Source organism: Petromyzon marinus, chromosome 59 (genome assembly GCF_048934315.1).
Source record: "Petromyzon marinus isolate PM22_M1 ecotype Great Lakes invasive population chromosome 59, UKy_Petmar_22M1.pri1.0, whole genome shotgun sequence".
NCBI lineage: Eukaryota > Metazoa > Chordata > Hyperoartia > Petromyzontiformes > Petromyzontidae > Petromyzon > Petromyzon marinus.
This window is the reverse complement of record NC_133725.1, coordinates 651,887-671,410: the sequence shown is the minus strand read 5'-3', so window position 1 is coordinate 671,410 and position 19,524 is coordinate 651,887. Positions and strand designations below refer to the sequence as shown.

General features: G+C 48.7%; 1 protein-coding gene across 1 annotated transcript; it reads right to left on the bottom strand.

The window, feature by feature from the left end:
- Positions 1-1,886: 1,886 nt before the first annotated feature.
- LOC116955329 (endophilin-B1-like) lies at positions 1,887-18,854 on the bottom strand. Its single transcript, XM_032976350.2, has 4 exons — positions 18,625-18,854; positions 14,837-14,984; positions 8,875-9,003; positions 1,887-2,338 (listed from the first exon to the last, which is right to left on the bottom strand). The coding sequence occupies exons 1-4, from the start codon at positions 18,685-18,687 to the stop codon at positions 2,175-2,177; spliced, it is 504 nt and encodes a 167-aa protein (XP_032832241.1). The 5' UTR covers positions 18,688-18,854; the 3' UTR covers positions 1,887-2,174.
- Positions 18,855-19,524: the final 670 nt, after the last annotated feature.

Here is a 19,524-nt window from a genome sequence, read left to right as displayed (position 1 = left end):
ATGGAAGAGGTACGTTGATGACACCTTTGTCATCTGGCCACATGGCCAACCTGCTCTAGACCAATTCCGCGACCACATCAATTCCATACACCCAGCCATCAGATTTACCATGGAGGTCGAAAAAGATGGCAAACTACCCTTTCTGGATGTCTTAATTAAAAGGAGACATGATGGTTCAATGAGCCACTCTGTCTACAGGAAAGCTACCCATACAGATGCTTACTTGAAACCGGATTCCCACCACCATCCATCCCAGAAGAACTGCCTCATCAAGACTCTATACCATAGAGCCCAATGCATTTCCGACCAGGAACACATTACCAGTGAACTCAAGCACGTACACCAGGCTCTCAGGGCTAATGGCTACTCCGACTACACAATCCGCAAAGCCATCACTCCAGTCATGAAGAAGGATCCTCTTGTGGAGCCACTCAAAACCATCACCTTACCCTACATTGCAGGGGTCACTAAAAAGATCTCCAAAATCCTGAATAAACACAAGATCCAGGTCCGATTCAACACAGTACACAAAATCCGTGATTTAGTTCCATCTGTAAAAGATGCTCTTCCAGACATACAGTACCCGGGCGTTTACAAACTAAAGTGCCTCTGTGGTAGTAGCTACATTGGAGAAACCAAAAGACATATCTCGGACCGCATCCGCGAACATAAAGCAGACTTGAAACACGGTAAGACGAACTCCTCTGCCGTGGCAGATCACTGTTACAATTCAGTGGGCTCACATGACATTGACTTCTCCAAGACGGAGGTTCTTTGCAAACCAACTGGCTACCATGAGAGATTCGTTCATGAGGCCATTCACATATACAAGCACAGAGACAATTTCAACCGAGAAGATGGATTCAGGCTTAGTAACCACTGGAAAGATGTGTTAAATCATTTCTGTTCTTAATTAATTGTAATTTTATGATGACCTTCAGACCGCAGCTCTTTCGCCAGCATTGCCTCTTAATACCTCTCACACCACGGTTAATGGTATGGTTTACAACATGGAGTATACTAGGGCTTCGCAGCTGTCTCTCTCCCCCTCCTCTGTTCCGACCATGGACGAACTCGTCCGTCTGAACGGGGCCCGTAGCTATCCGTGGTACGGAAATTTGAGGGTAAGAATCCACCCATTTTTTCGCCATATAGCATTGTGATATATAACGACTTATGGTTGGTAGCTTAGCTGATTGGAGAATATAGAGTTTATTGATAACATGAAGGTAATTTATATTTTAGTTTTTATTGGTTCACTATATAGTACTGTGAATAGCTCAGATGTGTAGTCATTTCTGTGACCAGTCACTAGCAAATCACCCAGTTATTTCAATGCTAAATTCGCCTAGTTATTTCAATGCTAAATTCTCCTGTTTGATTTGTACTAAGTGCCTCGGTGAATGTGTATGCTCTGACTTCAACGTAACTATTTCTGTAGCATTAACAAGCGAGTCACTCAGCCATTTCAATGCTAAATTCTATGCTAATCCCATTGTCAAGGGGTGCCTCTGCGGATGTGTATGCCTTAACTTATCTATTTCAATGCTAAATTCTATGCTAATTCCTTTTAACAATGGGTGCCTCTGCGGATGTGTATGCTTTAACTTTTAACATAGCTATTTCTGTGACCAGTCACAAGCTAATCATTCAGCCATTTCAATGCTAAATTTTATGCTAATCCCTTTGTCAAGGCTCTTTGTTCCTCTCACACAGCTTAAAAGCCGTGATCTGAACGTGGCTCTCTCACTCCAGCGCTGTCCTACCAGACAGTCTCGCCCCCTTCACCTGATGAAGGCCGCTTGTGTTGTGGCCGAAACGTCGTGAGAATATTATTGTGTTATTTTATTTTATCAATTTATTATTTTATTCTCATTCTACGTGACTTTACCGAAAGAACCAAAGAAGATGAATCATTGCAGTCACGAAAGCTTTAAATCGAAATCTATGGGCAGTGTTGAGTCTATGGGAAGTGTTGAGTCTATGGGCAGTGTTGAGTCTATGGGCAGTGTTGAGTCTATGGGCAGTGTTGAGTCTATGGGCAGTGTTGAGTCTATGGGCAGTGTTGAGTCTATGGGAAGTGTTGAGTCTATGGGCATAGTTGAGTATATGCGCACGAGACTGCTGTGCCCCCCCCCACCCCGTGTGCAATCCCGTGCCCCCCACTCCCACCATCACCCCGGTCTCGCGAGAGTGCGACTTGCCGCGATGACGCGGCAGTCGGAGTCGAGGAAGCTCTGCAGGGGACGCAGGAAGGTGGTGGAGGCGGCTCGCGCGAAGTCTCTCTGAGCCAGGCCGAGCCGCTGCTGAGTCTCGCCGCAGCGCAGCAGCGCCCGGCCTGCGTGCCACGCGGGGTCACGGGGGAGGGGGGTCACGGGGGGAGGAGGGTCACGGGGGGAGGGGGGTCACGGGGGGAGGGGGGTCACGGGGGGAGGGGGGTCACGGGGGGAGGGGGGTCACGCGGGGTCATGGGGGGAGGGGGGTCACGGGGGGAGGGGGGTCACGGGGGGAGGGGGGTCACGGGGGGAGGGGGGTCATGCATCACTGCCACGTGGAGGAGCGTCACGGAGCCGTGGTGGTCCTGAGACCGCACTCTGAGTACGGTTGGCTACGTACGGTGCGAAAGAAGTTCAATGTACACACATACACACTGCCCATAGACTCAACACTGCCCATAGACTCAACACTACCCATAGACTCAACACTGCCCATAGACTCAACACTACCCATAGACTCAACACTGCCCATAGACTCAACACTGCCCATAGACTCAACACTGCCCATAGACTCAACACTGCCCATAGACTCAACACTGCCCATAGACTCAACACTGCCCATAGAATCAACACTGCCCATAGAATCAACACTGTCCATAGACTCAACACTGCCCATAGAATCAACACTGCCCATAGACTCAACACTGCCCATATAATCAACACTGCCCATATACTCAACACTGCCCATAGACTCAACACTGCCCATATACTCGACACTGCCCACAGACTCGACACTGCCCATAGACTCAATACTGCCCATAGACTCAACACTGCCCATAGACTCAACACTGCCCATAGACTCAACACTGCCCATAGACTCAACACTGCCCATAGAATCAACACTGCCCATAGAATCAACACTGTCCATAGACTCAACACTGCCCATAGAATCAACACTGCCCATAGACTCAACACTGCCCATAGAATCAACACTGCCCATATACTCAACACTGCCCATAGACTCAACACTGCCCATATACTCGACACTACCCATAGACTCAACACTTCCCATAGACTCAACACTGCCCACAGACTCAACACTGCCCATAGACTCAACACTGCCCATAGACTCAACATTACCCATAGACTCAACACTGCCCATAGACTAAACACTGCCCATAGACTCAACACTGCCCATAGACTCAACACTGCCCATAGACTCAACACTGCCCATAGACTCAACATTACCTATAGACTCAACACTGCCCATAGACTCAACACTACCCATAGACTCAACACTGCCCATAGACTCAACACTACCCATAGACTCAACACTGCCCATAGACTCAACACTGCCCATAGACTCAACACTGCCCATAGAATCAACACTGCCCATAGAATCAACACTGTCCATAGACTCAACACTGCCCATAGAATCAACACTACCCATAGACTCAACACTGCCCATATAATCAACACTGCCCATATACTCAACACTGCCCATAGACTCAACACTGCCCATATACTCGACACTGCCCACAGACTCAACACTGCCCATAGACTCAATACTGCCCATAGACTCAACACTGCCCATAGACTCAACACTGCCCATAGACTCAACACTGCCCATAGACTCAACACTGCCCATAGACTCAACACTGCCCATAGAATCAACACTGCCCATAGAATCAACACTGTCCATAGACTCAACACTGCCCATAGAATCAACACTGCCCATAGACTCAACACTGCCCATAGAATCAACACTGCCCATATACTCAACACTGCCCATAGACTCAACACTGCCCATATACTCGACACTACCCATAGACTCAACACTGCCCATAGACTCAACACTGCCCACAGACACAACACTGCCCATAGACTCAACACTGCCCATAGACTCAACATTACCCATTGACTCAACACTGCCCATAGACTAAACACTGCCCATAGACTCAACACTGCCCATAGACTCAACACTGCCCATAGACTCAACACTGCCCATAGACTCAACACTGCCCATAGACTCAACACTACCCATAGACTCAACACTGCCCATATACTCGACACTGCCCATAGACTCAACACTGCCCATAGAATCAACACTGCCCAGAGACTCGACACTGCCCATAGACTCAACACTGCCCATAGACTCAACACTGCCCATAGACTCAACACTGCCCATAGACTCAACACTGCCCACAGACTCAATACTGCCCATAGACTCAACACTGCCCACAGACTCAACACTGCCCATAGACTCAACACTGCCCATCGACTCAACACTGCCCAGAGACTCAACACTGCCCAGAGACTCAACACTGCCCATAGACTCAACACTGCCCATAGACTCAACACTGCCCATAGACTCAACACTGCCCAGAGACTCAGCACTGCCCATAGACTCAACACTGCCCATAGACTCAACACTGCCCATAGACTCAACACTGCCCAGAGACTCAACACTGCCCATAGACTCAACACTGCCCAGAGACTGAACACTGCCCATAGACTCAACACTGCCCAGAGACTCAACACTGTCCAGAGACTGAACACTGCCCATAGACTCAACACTGCCCAGAGACTCAACACTGCCCATAGACTCAACACTGCCCATAGATTCAACACTGCCCATAGACTCAACACTGCCCAGAGACTCAGCACTGCCCATAAACTCAACACTGCCCATAGACTCAACACTGCCCATAGACTCAACACTGCCCAGAGACTCAACACTGCCCATAGACTCAACACTGCCCAGAGACTCGACACTGCACCTCCGATCAGCATTGTTGGCTAACGTACGGCTTGAAAGAAGTTCAACGCACAGGTAGTAGTTACTCCTGATTTTAGTGTTAAATATTATTTATGGTACATTATACACTACACAGTAGCTATGCCTGATTTTAGTGTTAAATATTACATACGGTACATTATACACTGCACAGTAGCTACGCCTGATTGTTCTCTCTTTATGTCAATGACTTGGGCACTAAACTGGATCATTCCAGGGTAAATCTTTTTGCAGATGACACGATACTGATTACTGCTGGCCGCTCTCTGGATGACGTGATTGCTAAGCTCCAGGGTGATTTCAACAAACTACAACATCAGCTAGTTTCTCTTAAACTAGTCCTGAATACCTCCAAAACCAAGGTGCTATGCTTCTCTCCGGGACTAAAGCAGGAAGTTATTTTTCCCCAATTACATTCCTTGAATTATTATCAAATAGAGCAAGTCAAGATCTGGATTCAAAACTTAGTTTTGAAGATCACATTGATTATATTGGTAAAAAGACAAAAATAAAAATTGGTGTTCTGTATCGACACAAGCACTGCTTCCCCCCATGTTCCGTTTGGAATTGATCAAAGCTACCATACTGCCTCTACTTGACTACTGTGACATCGTGTATAAATCAGCCCCAAGTACTGTACTGAAGAAGCTAGATTTCATCTATCACTCGGCCTTAAGATTTACATTGAACTGCCCATATAGGACTCACCACTGATCTCTACATTGGGTCAAACTTAACATATCTTAATGTTCGACGGCTTGTGCACCAGATCTTATTTATTCACGATGTACTTACAAAAAATTCCGCAGACTACCTACTGGATCTCCTCTCCGTTTCAAAGAACAAATTTGACCTCAGGTCTTCGCTCATTTACCAGCTTCACATTCCCTATTGCCGTACAAAAACTGGAGGAAGGGCCTTTGCTATTGATGCCCCGAGGGTCTGGAATGCTATTGCCAATAAACTGCAACTTGAATCACTACCTATGAGATCTTCACTCAAAACTGCTCTAGAGGAGTTGTACAACCCTAGCTGCCACTGCTATTCAGTGACCTAAAATATGGCTCTAGATTTTGGTGTTATAATTTATTTACGTAGTTTATTGTTAAAAATTCGGGCACAGTGATTTCGAAAACGTTTTTTTTGTTTTGGCCATGTTTTTGTTTATTGTAGTACGGAGTTAGACTGATGGCCTTAATCTTAGTTGTCTTGTGGTTGTTGTTGTTATTTGACTTGCATCCCACTGGGATTTTTGCACACAGCGTTGGTGTACGGTGCTATTTCAGGAATATTTTGATATTTTTTTCCTGGATTTTCTGTTTGCACAGTCACATAATCACTTTAAGATGTTTTCTTGTTCATGTTTTTTGTTTGTTGTGGTTGCACCCGACTCAAGAGCCGAATGGCTCACAGGGCTATACCAAATAAATGAACTATGAACTAACTATATACACTACATTATAATAATCGATGATCGAATCTGTATTATGTGTGTGATAATATAATCGATGATCGACTGTGCATATATCTGTGTGATAATCGATTATCTACTGTGTATATATTGTATGTGTGTGACAATCGATTATCGACTGTATATATCTGTGATAATAGATGATCGACTCTATGTGTGATAATCGATGATCGACTGTATATATCTGTGATGATCGATTATCGACTGTGTATATATCTGTGTGATAATCGATTATCGACTGTATATATCCGTGTGATAATCGATGATCGACTGTATATATCTGTGATAATCGATTATCGACTGTGTATATATCTGTGATAATCGATTATCGACTGTGTATATATCTGTGATAATCGATTATCGACTGTGTATATATCCGTGTGATAATCGATTATCGACTGTGTATATATCTGTGATAATCGATTATCGACTGTGTATATATCTGTGATAATCGATTATCGACTGTGTATATATCTGTGTGATAATCGATTATCGACTGTGTATATATCTGTGATAATCGATTATCGACTGTGTATATATCTGTGATAATCGATTATCGACTGTGTATATATCTGTGTGTGGTGTTGCACACAGAGCTTCCTCTCTGCCACGGCTCCATCCGCCCCAGGTGCCCCCCCCCCCATTCAGTCGCCGTCAAATTCATTTGGCGACTGCACTCATAACAAGTCAGGACTGGTGGGGGTGGAAGGGGGTGGAGGGGGGTGGAGGGGGGTGGAGGGGGGGTGGTGGGAGGGGTAGAGGGGGGATGGAGGGGGTGAATAGGAGGATGGAGGGAGGGGCAGGAATCAGGGTGATGAGTCTGACACGGAACAGGGTTTGGCACTCAGTGGGATTGTGAGCTACGGCCGCTTGAGTAATGGGGTGGTGGGTGGGGGGTGACGATGCGGACGTGAAAGAACGATCCAGCCCAGTCCCCTGTAATTGCCTCGCTCCTGCGGCTGGCTGGCGAGCGGGGCAGAGAGCTTCAATGTCGTCCTCCCACGGTGGCTAGGAGATGTTAACTCCCTCGCCTGGTGTACAGGAGGTCGCGGGTTCGATCTCGACCCTGACGCCAGCTGCTGCTGCATATTTGGAGTTTGCGTGTCTCTCTCAGTACAGTTGTTTAGTTCATATAATACAAAAACAATTGTTGAGTTTAATTTCGTTATCACGGAGACGATTCACCACTCCGCTACTCCTGACGCAATCACGTGGCACGCCACCACCTCGATGTTAATTTATTGGCAGGTCACACGCGGTGGTGTTGTTGGTGGTGTTGGTGGTGGTGTTGGTGGTGTTGGTGGTGGTGTTGTGGACCCTGGGGACTGCCACCGCTTGCAAGACGCCCACAGATCGCCCCTCTTCTAGACGGAGGGGCTGCACCAGTGCCGCATTTTCCTTGCAGCACAAGTCGCTACACAAGTAGCCACTACAGTAGCTACTACTACTACTATATTAGTAGTAGCTACTACTACACGTGTAGTAGTATAGTAGTATTACTACACGTATAGTAGTAATACTACTACACGTGTAGTAGTACTATTATACTACTACACGTGTGGTAGTAGTAGTACTACTATACTACTACACGTGTAGTACTACTACTACACGTGTAGTCGTATTGTGGTAGTACTACTACTATACCGGCCCCGCACTTTCAAGGGCCCTGCGCTAAATACTTTCAAGATACCAATTCCGGTTCAGTGATTCTGCACTTGCTCTATTACTATAGTACTATACAGCCTTCAACTTTTATGAACGACTGGGCGTTTAAGGATCGCGATTTGTCGTGTTATCTGGCTGTAAAGCGAATGAAAAAATACAATTACTTTACTACGCAAGTTAAAAATTAGTGTTTTTATAACAACATATACCACAGGCCCCTCGCTAGCTTCGTCCGGCATTGATGCACCCCTCCCCCCCTCGCCTCCGCCTCTAAGAAGGCGAGACCGCCTTCCGACAGCAGAAGCTTGATCCGGCAGTTGCAGGGGCTGCGCCTTTAATAATTTCACAGCCAGAGAGAGACAGCGAACCCACTCACGACCCCCCCACTCACACCCCCCCCCCACTCACGACCCCCCCCCCCACTCACGACCCCCACTCACACCCCCCCCCCCACTCACGTCCCCCCCCCCCCACTCATGACCCCCCCACTCACGTCCCCCCCCCCACTCATGACCCCCCCACTCACGTCCCCCCCCCACTCACGTCCCCCCACTCACGACCCCCCCCCCCCACTCACGTCCCCCCCCCACTCACGCCCCCCCCCCCCCCACTCACGACTCCCCCCACTCACGACCCCCCACTCACGACCCCCACCCCACTCATGACCCCCCCCCACTCACGCCCCCCCCCACTCATGACCCCCCCCACTCACGCCCCCCCCCCACCGTAGGCAGTGGCAGGGCCCAGGTCGTTGGCAGCCTCCGTCATGGCCTGCCCCAGCTGCTCCAGAGCGGTGGCGCGAGCTGGTGCCTTGCGGTCCAACTTGCCCAGGAAGAACTCCTCCAGCCTGAGGTCTGGGCCAAACATGAAGAGGGAGAGCACCACGTCACCACCACCAGTGTTGTCGTGGTTGTGGTTGTTACCAGTGGTGGTGGTACCAGTGTTGTCGTTGTTGTGGTTACCAGTGTTGGTGGTACCAGTGGTGGTACCAGTGTCATTGTTGTGGTTACCAGTGTTGGTGGTACCAGTGGTGGTACCAGTGTTGTTGTTGTTGTTACCAGTGGTGGTACCAGTGTTGTTGTTGTTACCAGTGTTGTTGTTACCAGTGTTGTTGTTACCAGTGTTGTTGTTACCAGTGTTGTTGTGGTTACCAGTGTTGTTGTTGTTGTTACCAGTGTTGTTGTTGTTACCAGTGTTGTTGTTGTTACCAGTGTTGTTGTTACCAATGTTGTTGTTGTTACCAGTGTTGTTGTTACCAGTGTTGTTGTTGTTGTTACCAGTGTTGTTGTTGTTACCAGTGTTGTTGTTACCAGTGTTGTTGTGGTTACCAGTGTTGTTGTTGTTGTTGTTGTTACCAGTGTTGTTGTTGTTGTTACCAGTGTTGTTGTTGTTGTTACTAGTGTTGTTGTTGTTGTTGTTACCAGTGTTGTTGTTACCAGTGTTGTTGTTGTTGTTACCAGTGTTGTTGTTGTTACCAGTGTTGTTGTTACCAGTGTTGTTGTTGTTACCAGTGTTGTTGTTGTTGTTACCAGTGTTGTTGTTGTTGTTACCAGTGTTGTTGTTGTTGTTACTAGTGTTGTTGTTGTTGTTACCAGTGTTGTTGTTACCAGTGTTGTTGTTGTTACCAGTGTTGTTGTTGTTACCAGTGTTGTTGTTACCAGTGTTGTTGTTGTTGTTACCAGTGTTGTTGTTGTTGTTGTTACCAGTGTTGTTGTTGTTACCAGTGTTGTTGTTGTTGTTGTTACCAGTGTTGTTGTGGTTACCAGTGTTGTTGTTGTTGTTACCAGTGTTGTTGTTGTTGTTACCAGTGTTGTTGTTGTTACCAGTGTTGTTGTTGTTGTTACCAGTGTTGTTGTTGTTGTTACCAGTGTTGTTGTTGTTACCAGTGTTGTTGTTACCAGTGTTGTTGTTGTTACCAGTGTTGTTGTTGTTACCAGTGTTGTTGTTACCAGTGTTGTTGTTGTTGTTACCAGTGTTGTTGTTGTTACCAGTGTTGTTGTTGTTACCAGTGTTGTTGTTGTTGTTACCAGTGTTGTTGTTGTTGTTACCAGTGTTGTTGTTGTTGTTACCAGTGTTGTTGTTGTTACCAGTGTTGTTGTTGTTGTTGTTACCAGTGTTGTTGTTACCAGTGTTGTTGTTGTTGTTACCAGTGTTGTTGTTGTTACCAGTGTTGTTGTTGTTACCAGTGTTGTTGTTGTTGTTGTTACCAGTGGTGGTACCAGTGGTGGTACCAGTGTTGTTGTTACCAGTGTTGTTGTTGTTGTTACCAGTGTTGTTGTTGTTACCAGTGTTGTTGTTGTTACCAGTGTTGTTGTTGTTACCAGTGTTGTTGTTGTTGTTACCAGTGTTGTTGTTACCAGTGTTGTTGTTGTTACCAGTGTTGTTGTTGTTGTTGTTACCAGTGTTGTTGTTGTTGTTACCAGTGTTGTTGTTGTTACCAGTGTTGTTGTTGTTACCAGTGTTGTTGTTGTTGTTACCAGTGTTGTTGTTACCAGTGTTGTTGTTGTTGTTGTTACCAGTGTTGTTGTTGTTGTTACCAGTGTTGTTGTTACCAGTGTTGTTGTGGTTACCAGTGTTGTTGTTGTTGTTGTTACCAGTGTTGTTGTTGTTGTTGTTACCAGTGTTGTTGTTGTTGTTACTAGTGTTGTTGTTGTTGTTGTTACCAGTGTTGTTGTTACCAGTGTTGTTGTTGTTACCAGTGTTGTTGTTGTTACCAGTGTTGTTGTTGTTGTTACCAGTGTTGTTGTTGTTGTTGTTACCAGTGTTGTTGTTGTTGTTACCAGTGTTGTTGTTGTTACCAGTGTTGTTGTTGTTGTTACTAGTGTTGTTGTTGTTGTTACCAGTGTTGTTGTTACCAGTGTTGTTGTTGTTACCAGTGTTGTTGTTGTTACCAGTGTTGTTGTTACCAGTGTTGTTGTTGTTGTTACCAGTGTTGTTGTTGTTGTTGTTGTTACCAGTGTTGTTGTTGTTACCAGTGTTGTTGTTGTTGTTGTTACCAGTGTTGTTGTGGTTACCAGTGTTGTTGTTGTTGTTACCAGTGTTGTTGTTGTTGTTACCAGTGTTGTTGTTGTTACCAGTGTTGTTGTTGTTGTTACCAGTGTTGTTGTTGTTGTTACCAGTGTTGTTGTTGTTACCAGTGTTGTTGTTACCAGTGTTGTTGTTGTTACCAGTGTTGTTGTTGTTACCAGTGTTGTTGTTACCAGTGTTGTTGTTACCAGTGTTGGTGTTGTTGTTGTTACCAGTGTTGTTGTTGTTACCAGTGTTGTTGTTGTTGTTGTTACCAGTGTTGTTGTTGTTACCAGTGTTGTTGTTGTTGTTACCAGTGTTGTTGTTGTTACCAGTGTTGTTGTTGTTGTTACCAGTGTTGTTGTTACCAGTGTTGTTGTTGTTGTTGTTACCAGTGTTGTTGTTGTTACCAGTGTTGTTGTTGTTGTTACCAGTGTTGTTGTTGTTGTTACCAGTGGTGGTACCAGTGGTGGTACCAGTGTTGTTGTTACCAGTGTTGTTGTTGTTGTTACCAGTGTTGTTGTTGTTACCAGTGTTGTTGTTGTTACCAGTGTTGTTGTTGTTGTTACCAGTGTTGTTGTTGTTGTTACCAGTGTTGTTGTTGTTACCAGTGTTGTTGTTGTTGTTACCAGTGTTGTTGTTGTTGTTGTTACCAGTGTTGTTGTTGTTGTTACCAGTGTTGTTGTTGTTACCAGTGTTGTTGTTGTTGTTGTCACCAGTGTTGTTGTTGTTGTTACCAGTGTTGTTGTTGTTGTTACCAGTGTTGTTGTTGTTACCAGTGTTGTTGTTGTTGTTACCGGTGTTGTTGTTGTTGTTGTTACCAGTGTTGTTGTTGTTGTTACCAGTGTTGTTGTTGTTACCAGTGTTGTTGTTGTTGTTGTTACCAGTGTTGTTGTTGTTGTTGTTACCAGTGTTGTTGTTGTTGTTACCAGTGTTGTTGTTACCAGTGTTGTTGTTGTTACCAGTGTTGTTGTTGTTGTTACCAGTGTTGTTGTCGTTGTTGTTACCAGTGTTGTTGTTACCAGTGTTGTTGTTGTTACCAGTGTTGTTGTTGTTGTTACCAGTGTTGTTGTTGTTACCAGTGTTGTTGTCGTTGTTGTTACCAGTGTTGTTGTTACCAGTGTTGTTGTTGTTACCAGTGTTGTTGTTGTTGTTACCAGTGGTGGTACCAGTGGTGTTACCAGTGTTGTTGTTGTTAACAGTGTTGTTGTTGTTACCAGTGCTGTGTTGTTACCAGTGTTGTTGTTGTTGTTACCAGTGTTGTTGTTGTTGTTGTTACCAGTGTTGTTGTTGTTACCAGTGTTGTTGTTGTTGTTACCAGTGTTGTTGTTGTTACCAGTGTTGTTGTTGTTGTTACCAGTGTTGTTGTTGTTACCAGTGTTGTTGTTGTTGTTACCAGTGTTGTTGTTGTTACCAGTGTTGTTGTTGTTACCAGTGTTGTTGTTACCAGTGTTGTTGTTGTTACCAGTGTTGTTGTTGTTACCAGTGTTGTTGTTGTTGTTGTTACCAGTGTTGTTGTTGTTGTTACCAGTGTTGTTGTTGTTGTTGTTACCAGTGTTGTTGTTGTTGTTACCAGTGTTGTTGTTGTTACCAGTGTTGTTGTTGTTGTTGTTACCAGTGTTGTTGTTGTTACCAGTGTTGTTGTTGTTGTTGTTGTTACCAGTGTTGTTGTTGTTGTTACCAGTGTTGTTGTTGTTACCAGTGTTGTTGTTGTTACCAGTGTTGTTGTTGTTGTTGTTACCAGTGTTGTTGTTGTTGTTACCAGTGTTGTTGTTGTTGTTACCAGTGTTGTTGTCGTTGTTGTTACCAGTGTTGTTGTTACCAGTGTTGTTGTTGTTACCAGTGTTGTTGTTGTTGTTACCAGGGTTGTTGTTGTTACCAGTGTTGTTGTTGTTACCAGTGCTGTTGTTGTTGTTACCAGTGGTGGTACCAGTGGTGTTACCAGTGTTGTTGTTGTTGTTGTTACCAGTGTTGTTGTTGTTGTTACCAGTGTTGTTGTTACCAGTGTTGTTGTTGTTACCAGTGTTGTTGTTGTTGTTACCAGGGTTGTTGTTGTTACCAGTGTTGTTGTTGTTGTTACCAGTGCTGTTGTTGTTGTTACCAGTGGTGGTACCAGTGGTGTTACCAGTGTTGTTGTTGTTGTTACCAGTGTTGTTGTTGTTGTTACCAGTGTTGTTGTTGTTGTTACCAGTGTTGGTGGTACCAGTGTTGTTGTTACCAGTGTTGTTGTGGTTGTTACCAGTGTTGTTGTTACCAGTGTTGTTGTGGTTGTTACCAGTGTTGTTGTTGATGTTGTTGTTGTTGTTACCAGTGTTGTTGTTGTTACCAGTGGTGGTACCAGTGGTGGTACCAGTATTGTTGTTGTTACCAGTGTTGTTGTTGCTACCAGTGTTGTTGTTGTTGTTGCCAGTGTTGTTGTTGTTGTTACCAGTGTTGTTGTTACCAGTGTTGTTGTTGTTACCAGTGTTGTTGTTGTTACCAGTTTTGTTGTTGTTGTTACTAGTGTTGTTGTTACCAGTGTTGTTGTTACCAGTGTTGTTGTTGTTACCAGTCTTGTTATTGTTGTTGTTACCAGTGTTGTTGTTGTTGTTGTTACCAGTGTTGTTGTTGTTACCAGTGTTGTTGTTGTTGCCAGTGTTGTTGTTGCCAGTGTTGTTGTTGTTACCAGTGTTGTTGTTGTTGTTACCAGTGTTGTTGTTACCAGTGTTGTTGTTGTTGTTACCAGTTTTGTTGTTGTTGTTACTAGTGTTGTTGTTACCAGTGTTGTTGTTACCAGTGTTGTTGTTGTTACCAGTCTTGTTATTGTTGTTGTTGTTGTTACCAGTGTTGTTGTTGTTGTTACCAGTGTTGTTGTTGTTGTTGTTGCCAGTGTTGTTGTTGCCAGTGTTGTTGTTGTTACCAGTGTTGTTGTTGTTGTTACCAGTGTTGTTGTTACCAGTGTTGTTGTTGTTACCAGTGTTGTTGTTACCAGTGTTGTTACCGGGGAAGGCGCCACACTAAGCTGCCACTGAGATGTTTTTCAGAAGCGACCTGGCCATCACGAATGATAGCTCAACGAAATTGGCTTATCAACATCATCATCACATGGACATTTATAGCGGCAGCCAATTGCTCTAAAACGCGTTGTGACGTTGATTCTAAACGAGGAGGACCCGGAGAGAACCCCACGCGACCCACGGGGAGAGAGAGACACAAACTCCAAATATACAGTAGCAGCAGCAGGCGTCGTCAGGGTCGGGGTCGAACTCACGACCTCCTGTTGACCAGGCGAGGTAGTTAACATCTCCTAGCCACTATGATGATGATGATGAGAGAGAGACACAAACTCCAAATATACAGTAGCAGCAGCAGGCGTCGTCAGGTTCGGGGTCGAACCCACGACCTCCTGTACACCAGGAGAGGTAGTTAACATCTCCTAGCCACTGTGATGATGATGATGAGAGAGAGACACGCAGACTCCAAATTTACAGCAGCAGCAGCAGCAGGCGTCGTCAAGGTCGGGGTTGAACCCACGACCTCCTGTACACCAGGCGAGGTAGTTAACATCTCCTAGCCACCGTGGCGGCACGTGATCTAGCGCCCTGGAGGCAGCAGCCAGGGTTGGTGGATCATCGTTGCGAAACAATTGTGAGTGTGATGGAGTGGTGGGAGGGGGGGGGGGGTCGTGTGGGGGGCCCTCACTTGGGTTCGGCTGCAGCAGGGCCTGCGCGTGGTGCACCAGACCCTCGCTGCGTCTCCTCGTCACCTCCACCCTCTCCATCATCTGGGCCATCACGGCTCCGTCCTCTCCCCTCTCCACGGGCTCCGGCGGCCGCTCCCCGCTGCCCATCTGCGACGCCGCACGTGCAGGTGGTGGAGAGAGACGCCGTTGGTGAGTCTGGCGGGCTCCACACCAGCTGTCGTGAGTGCTCCTCCCCCTGTCAATCCTTCCCTCTCGCCCTGGGCCCCGCCCACTCTCGGAGAGCCACGCCCACTCCACTGCTAGCACTTGGCCCCCGCCCACTCTCGGAGAGCCACGCCCACTCCATTGCTAGCACTTGGCCCCCGCCCACTCTCGGAGAGCCACGCCCACTCCACTGCTAGCACTTGGCCCCCGCCCACTCTCGGAGAGCCACGCCCACTCAACTGCTAGCACTTGGGCCCCGCCCACTCTCGGAGAGCCACGCCCACTCCACTGCTAGCACTTGGCCCCCGCCCACTCTCGGAGAGCCATGCCCACTCCATTGCTAGCACTTGGCCCCCGCCCACTCTCGGAGAGCCACGCCCACTCAACTGCTAGCACTTGACCCCCGCCCACTCTCGGAGAGCCACGCCCACTCCATTGCTAGCACTTGGCCCCCGCCCACTCTCGGAGAGCCACGCCCACTCCACTGCTAGCACTTGGCCCCCGCCCACTCTCGGAGAGCCACGCCCACTCCATTGCTAGCACTTGGCCCCCGCCCACTCTCGGAGAGCCACGCCCACTCAACTGCTAGCACTTGACCCCCGCCCACTCTCGGAGAGCCACGCCCACTCCACTGCTAGCACTTGGCCCCCGCCCACTCTCGGAGAGCCACGCCCACTCCACTGCTAGCACTTGGCCCCCGCCCACTCTCGGAGAGCCACGCCCACTCCACTGCTAGCACTTGGCCCCCGCCCACTCTCGGAGAGCCACGCCCACTCAACTGCTAGCACTTGGGCCCCGCCCACTCTCGGAGAGCCACGCCCACTCCACTGCTAGCACTTGGCCCCCGCCCACTCTCGGAGAGCCACGCCCACTCAACTGCTAGCACTTGGCCCCCGCCCACTCTCGGAGAGCCACGCCCACTCCATTGCTAGCACTTGGCCCCCACCCACTCTCGGAGAGCCACGCCCACTCCACTGCTAGCACTTCATGCCCCTCCCCACCTTTGGAGAGCTACCACAACAACAAGAACCGCCATTCTCCACTAAGTGACGGTGATGTCACCGCGGCGCTTGTGCCAGGCTGGGTGCACGTTAAGGCCATGTGAAAAGTCGAACGCCCGCTGGCAGGAGGTCACGGGACAGACCCAGGTGCCACGGGTCGACTGACTGAGGTGACTGGCCGATGCACCACCTGTGCCCCCTGCTGTGTCAACTCGTCTTATTTTATCCACCCGGCGCTCCGCTCGTTGTTGTGAGCGTCGCTCCTCTGCCCTCTGCTGGTTGTTGCAGGGCGACTGCCTCCCAACTCCCCAGTGGAATCCTTCACGAGCCTCCTCTTCCATGGAGGCCGATCTTGACACCGCCGGTACCTCCTCGTTCAGCACGAAGTTAATTTGCAGCGAAGTTACATTAATTTCGGCGGCGGCATGCACACGTTTACAAATCGTGTAAAACACTGGTCACCTGGGGATCTTCTGCTCGGTACGGCTGATGTTGTTGCGGAGAGAAACAGCTGTGCATGCAGGGTCATTGTTTTCCAGGGTGGCTCAAAAGTTAGGACACAGGGTTATTATACAGGGTGGCCCAAAAGTCAGGACACATAGAGCTATTATTGTTATACAGGGTGGCCCAAAATCCCAGTCTTGCACAGCCACGCTCACTGACACCTAGGAGCTTCACCCACGGTGAGTGGCCTCGCTCATTACAAGTGGACAGACCGGTGGTCACTGAAATAAAATATATTTATAAAACGCTTCATTACAATCATCATCTTTGGCGTATAACAACAGAAACACAGCAGGGTGTGACAATCTACTCAAAGCCTCACCGAGTCTCAAAGCTCATGCAGGAGACGGAGGCGGTGTTGCTGATGCAGCCGCTGTTTGATCCCAATCGAGTGGTTTCAATAGAATTTTGTTTGATTTTGGGGGATGTAGTTCGGCTGATATTGGCTACACTGTTGTGTGTGGAAACCCATGCGGAACAGGGGGAGGGAATACAAACCCAACACGCGCCCACTCTCGCTGCGGAACAGGGGGAGAATGTGTGAACAAAATATCCCCCGTGTAGCCTGAACAGACTGTTGGGGCAAGTGTTGTTAGCGAGTAGCACCTGTGAAGGCTGGAACGGCACACGAGGGTGTGGGTGGCCAGCACCACGCCCGGCCGCCTTTGTCTCTCAAGTGGCGATGTTTACACACCGCACCGGGTACTCATTTGAAGCTGAGTCTACCTACGGGAGGCCCAGGAATGGTTCAGAAAATCGTCATTGGTGTTGGCCGTGAGCGGGAATCGAATTCGGGCCGCCGGGTTCGTAGCGCGACGCGCCAGCCGTTATGCTGCTGCTCCACCAAACATAAATATATACTGATAAAAACAAATATAACAACTCCACTCACTCACACACACTCACTCCCGGCAGAGCAGGGGGAGTAGAAACTCCATGCACTCGCACTGCACACCAAGGGGAGAGAGCACACATTTGACTCGCTCACACTGCTCACTCACTCTCTGCACAGCAGGGGGAGGACATTCAAAGCTTCACAAAGAGGAGCAGTCAGCTCCGCGAGTCCTCAACCTGGGTTGGTCGACGAATCGCCGAGTGAAGTCCGCGGCAATAGTTGACCACGGCATTAGTCGTCCTAGTAGCGTTAGAAGGGTGACGAGGGGGCGACTGACCGCCGACGGGCGACCGAGCGAGTGGAGTGAATCACTGGGTGCTGGATGAACCTCAGCACGGAGCGCTCACTCGTGAGCTTCAACGTCCACCAGTGACTGCGTTGCACACAAAGTGATCAGCATGGCTGGCGACGTACGGCGCGAGACAAGGTCAACATACATACAAATCTATCAAATGAAACAACGATTGAACGATTTTTATTAGACCAGGTAAGCCCCGACCCCGCCCCCCCCCGCCACTGAGCCATGTAGTTCTCTTTCCAGAAGCGACCTGGCTATCAGAAATGACAGCTCAACAAAGTGGCTCGCCGTCATCGTCGTGTGGAAATTTATAGCAGCAAAATGCTTGAAGCGCATGGTTCTAAATGTGGAGGGGAAAAAAACCGAAGGACCCGGAGAAAAATCCACGCGACTGCGGGGAGAGAGAGACACGCAAACTCCACATATACAGCAGCATGCGTCAGGGTCGGGAGCGACGCCACGACCTCCTGCATACCAGGCGAGGTAGTTAACATCTCACCATGGGGAGAACACGCAAACTCCACATATACAGCAGTATGCGTCAGGGTCGGGATCGACGCCACGACCTCCTGCATACCAGGCGAGGTAGTTAACATCTCACCATGGGGAGAACACGCAAACTCCACATATACAGCAGCATGCGTCAGGGTCGGGATCGACGCCACAACCTCCTGCATACCAGGCGAGGTAGTTAACATCTCACCATGGGGAGAACACGCAAACTCCACATATACAGCAGCATGCGTCAGGGTCGGGATCGACGCCACAACCTCCTGCATACCAGGCGAGGTAGTTAACATCTAGCTACCGCGGCGCCCCCAATTTAAATCCAGTTAAAACCCGCAGCCATGCCCTCACTGTCCCTCCCTCCCTCCCAGGTCTCACCTGCACAGCCCTCGTGATCAGGGTCCCAGCATCGGACACCATCCTCCGCACGTTGAACTCCATCGCTGAGCAGGACGCTTGAGAGGTTCCCTACGAGGTGGCCCGCGGGGGGTGGAAACAAAAATCCGGAGTGGACCTCAGAGCGGTAGCGGAGTTGGGGACGAAGTGAGGGAAGTTGCGGCGATGCCACTCGGATGGTGGTCGTGGTGGCGGTGGCGTTAGACCAATGGGGTAGCGGTGGGGGGGAGGTGGAGGGTGCCCAAAGCATAAATCAATTTGGGGGGAGGGGGTCATTGTGGGAGGGTTTTACTTCTGGGGGGGGGGGGGTTATAGGCGGGGTCAGTGGTGGTGGTTCCAGGCTCAGCTGAAGCCAAGTAAAAGCGTAGGGGCCCCAAGTAGATCAGGAAGGGGGGGGGGGGCATTTACTGAACTCGAATCCAAATTCAGATAAACATCGGGAGATAACAAAGCCGACTGATCGACACTCACTCCACTCCACGGTCACTGCACTCACACCGCTCACCCCACTCACACCACTCACTCACCCCACTTACTCACCCCACTCACTCCACTCACCCACTCCACTCACCCCACTCACACTGCTCACCCCACTCACACCACTCACCCCACTCACACCACTCACCCCACTCACACCGCTCACACCGCTCACCCACACCGCTCACCCAACTCACCCCACTCACCCCACTCACCCCACTCATACCACTCACCCAACTCACCCCACTCACTCCACTCACACCACTCACCCCACTCACACCGCTCACACCGCTCACCCACTCCACTCACCCCACTCACCCAACTCACACCACTCACACCGCTCGCTCACCCCACTCACACCGCTCACCCCACTCACCCACTCCACTCACCCCACTCACACTGCTC

Excerpts from the sequence above, each read along its gene's own strand:
- LOC116955329 (XM_032976350.2), bottom strand. The coding sequence starts at position 18,687 with ATGGAGTTCAACGTGCGGAGGATGGTGTCCGATGCTGGGACCCTGATC. Across the intron at positions 9,004-14,836 it reads CCTGCTGCAGCCGAACCCAA|ACCTCAGGCTGGAGGAGTTC; the intron begins GTGAGGGCCCCC and ends TGTTTGGCCCAG. Across the intron at positions 2,339-8,874 it reads GGGCCCTGCCACTGCCTACG|GCCGGGCGCTGCTGCGCTGC; the intron begins GTGGGGGGGGGG and ends CGTGGCACGCAG.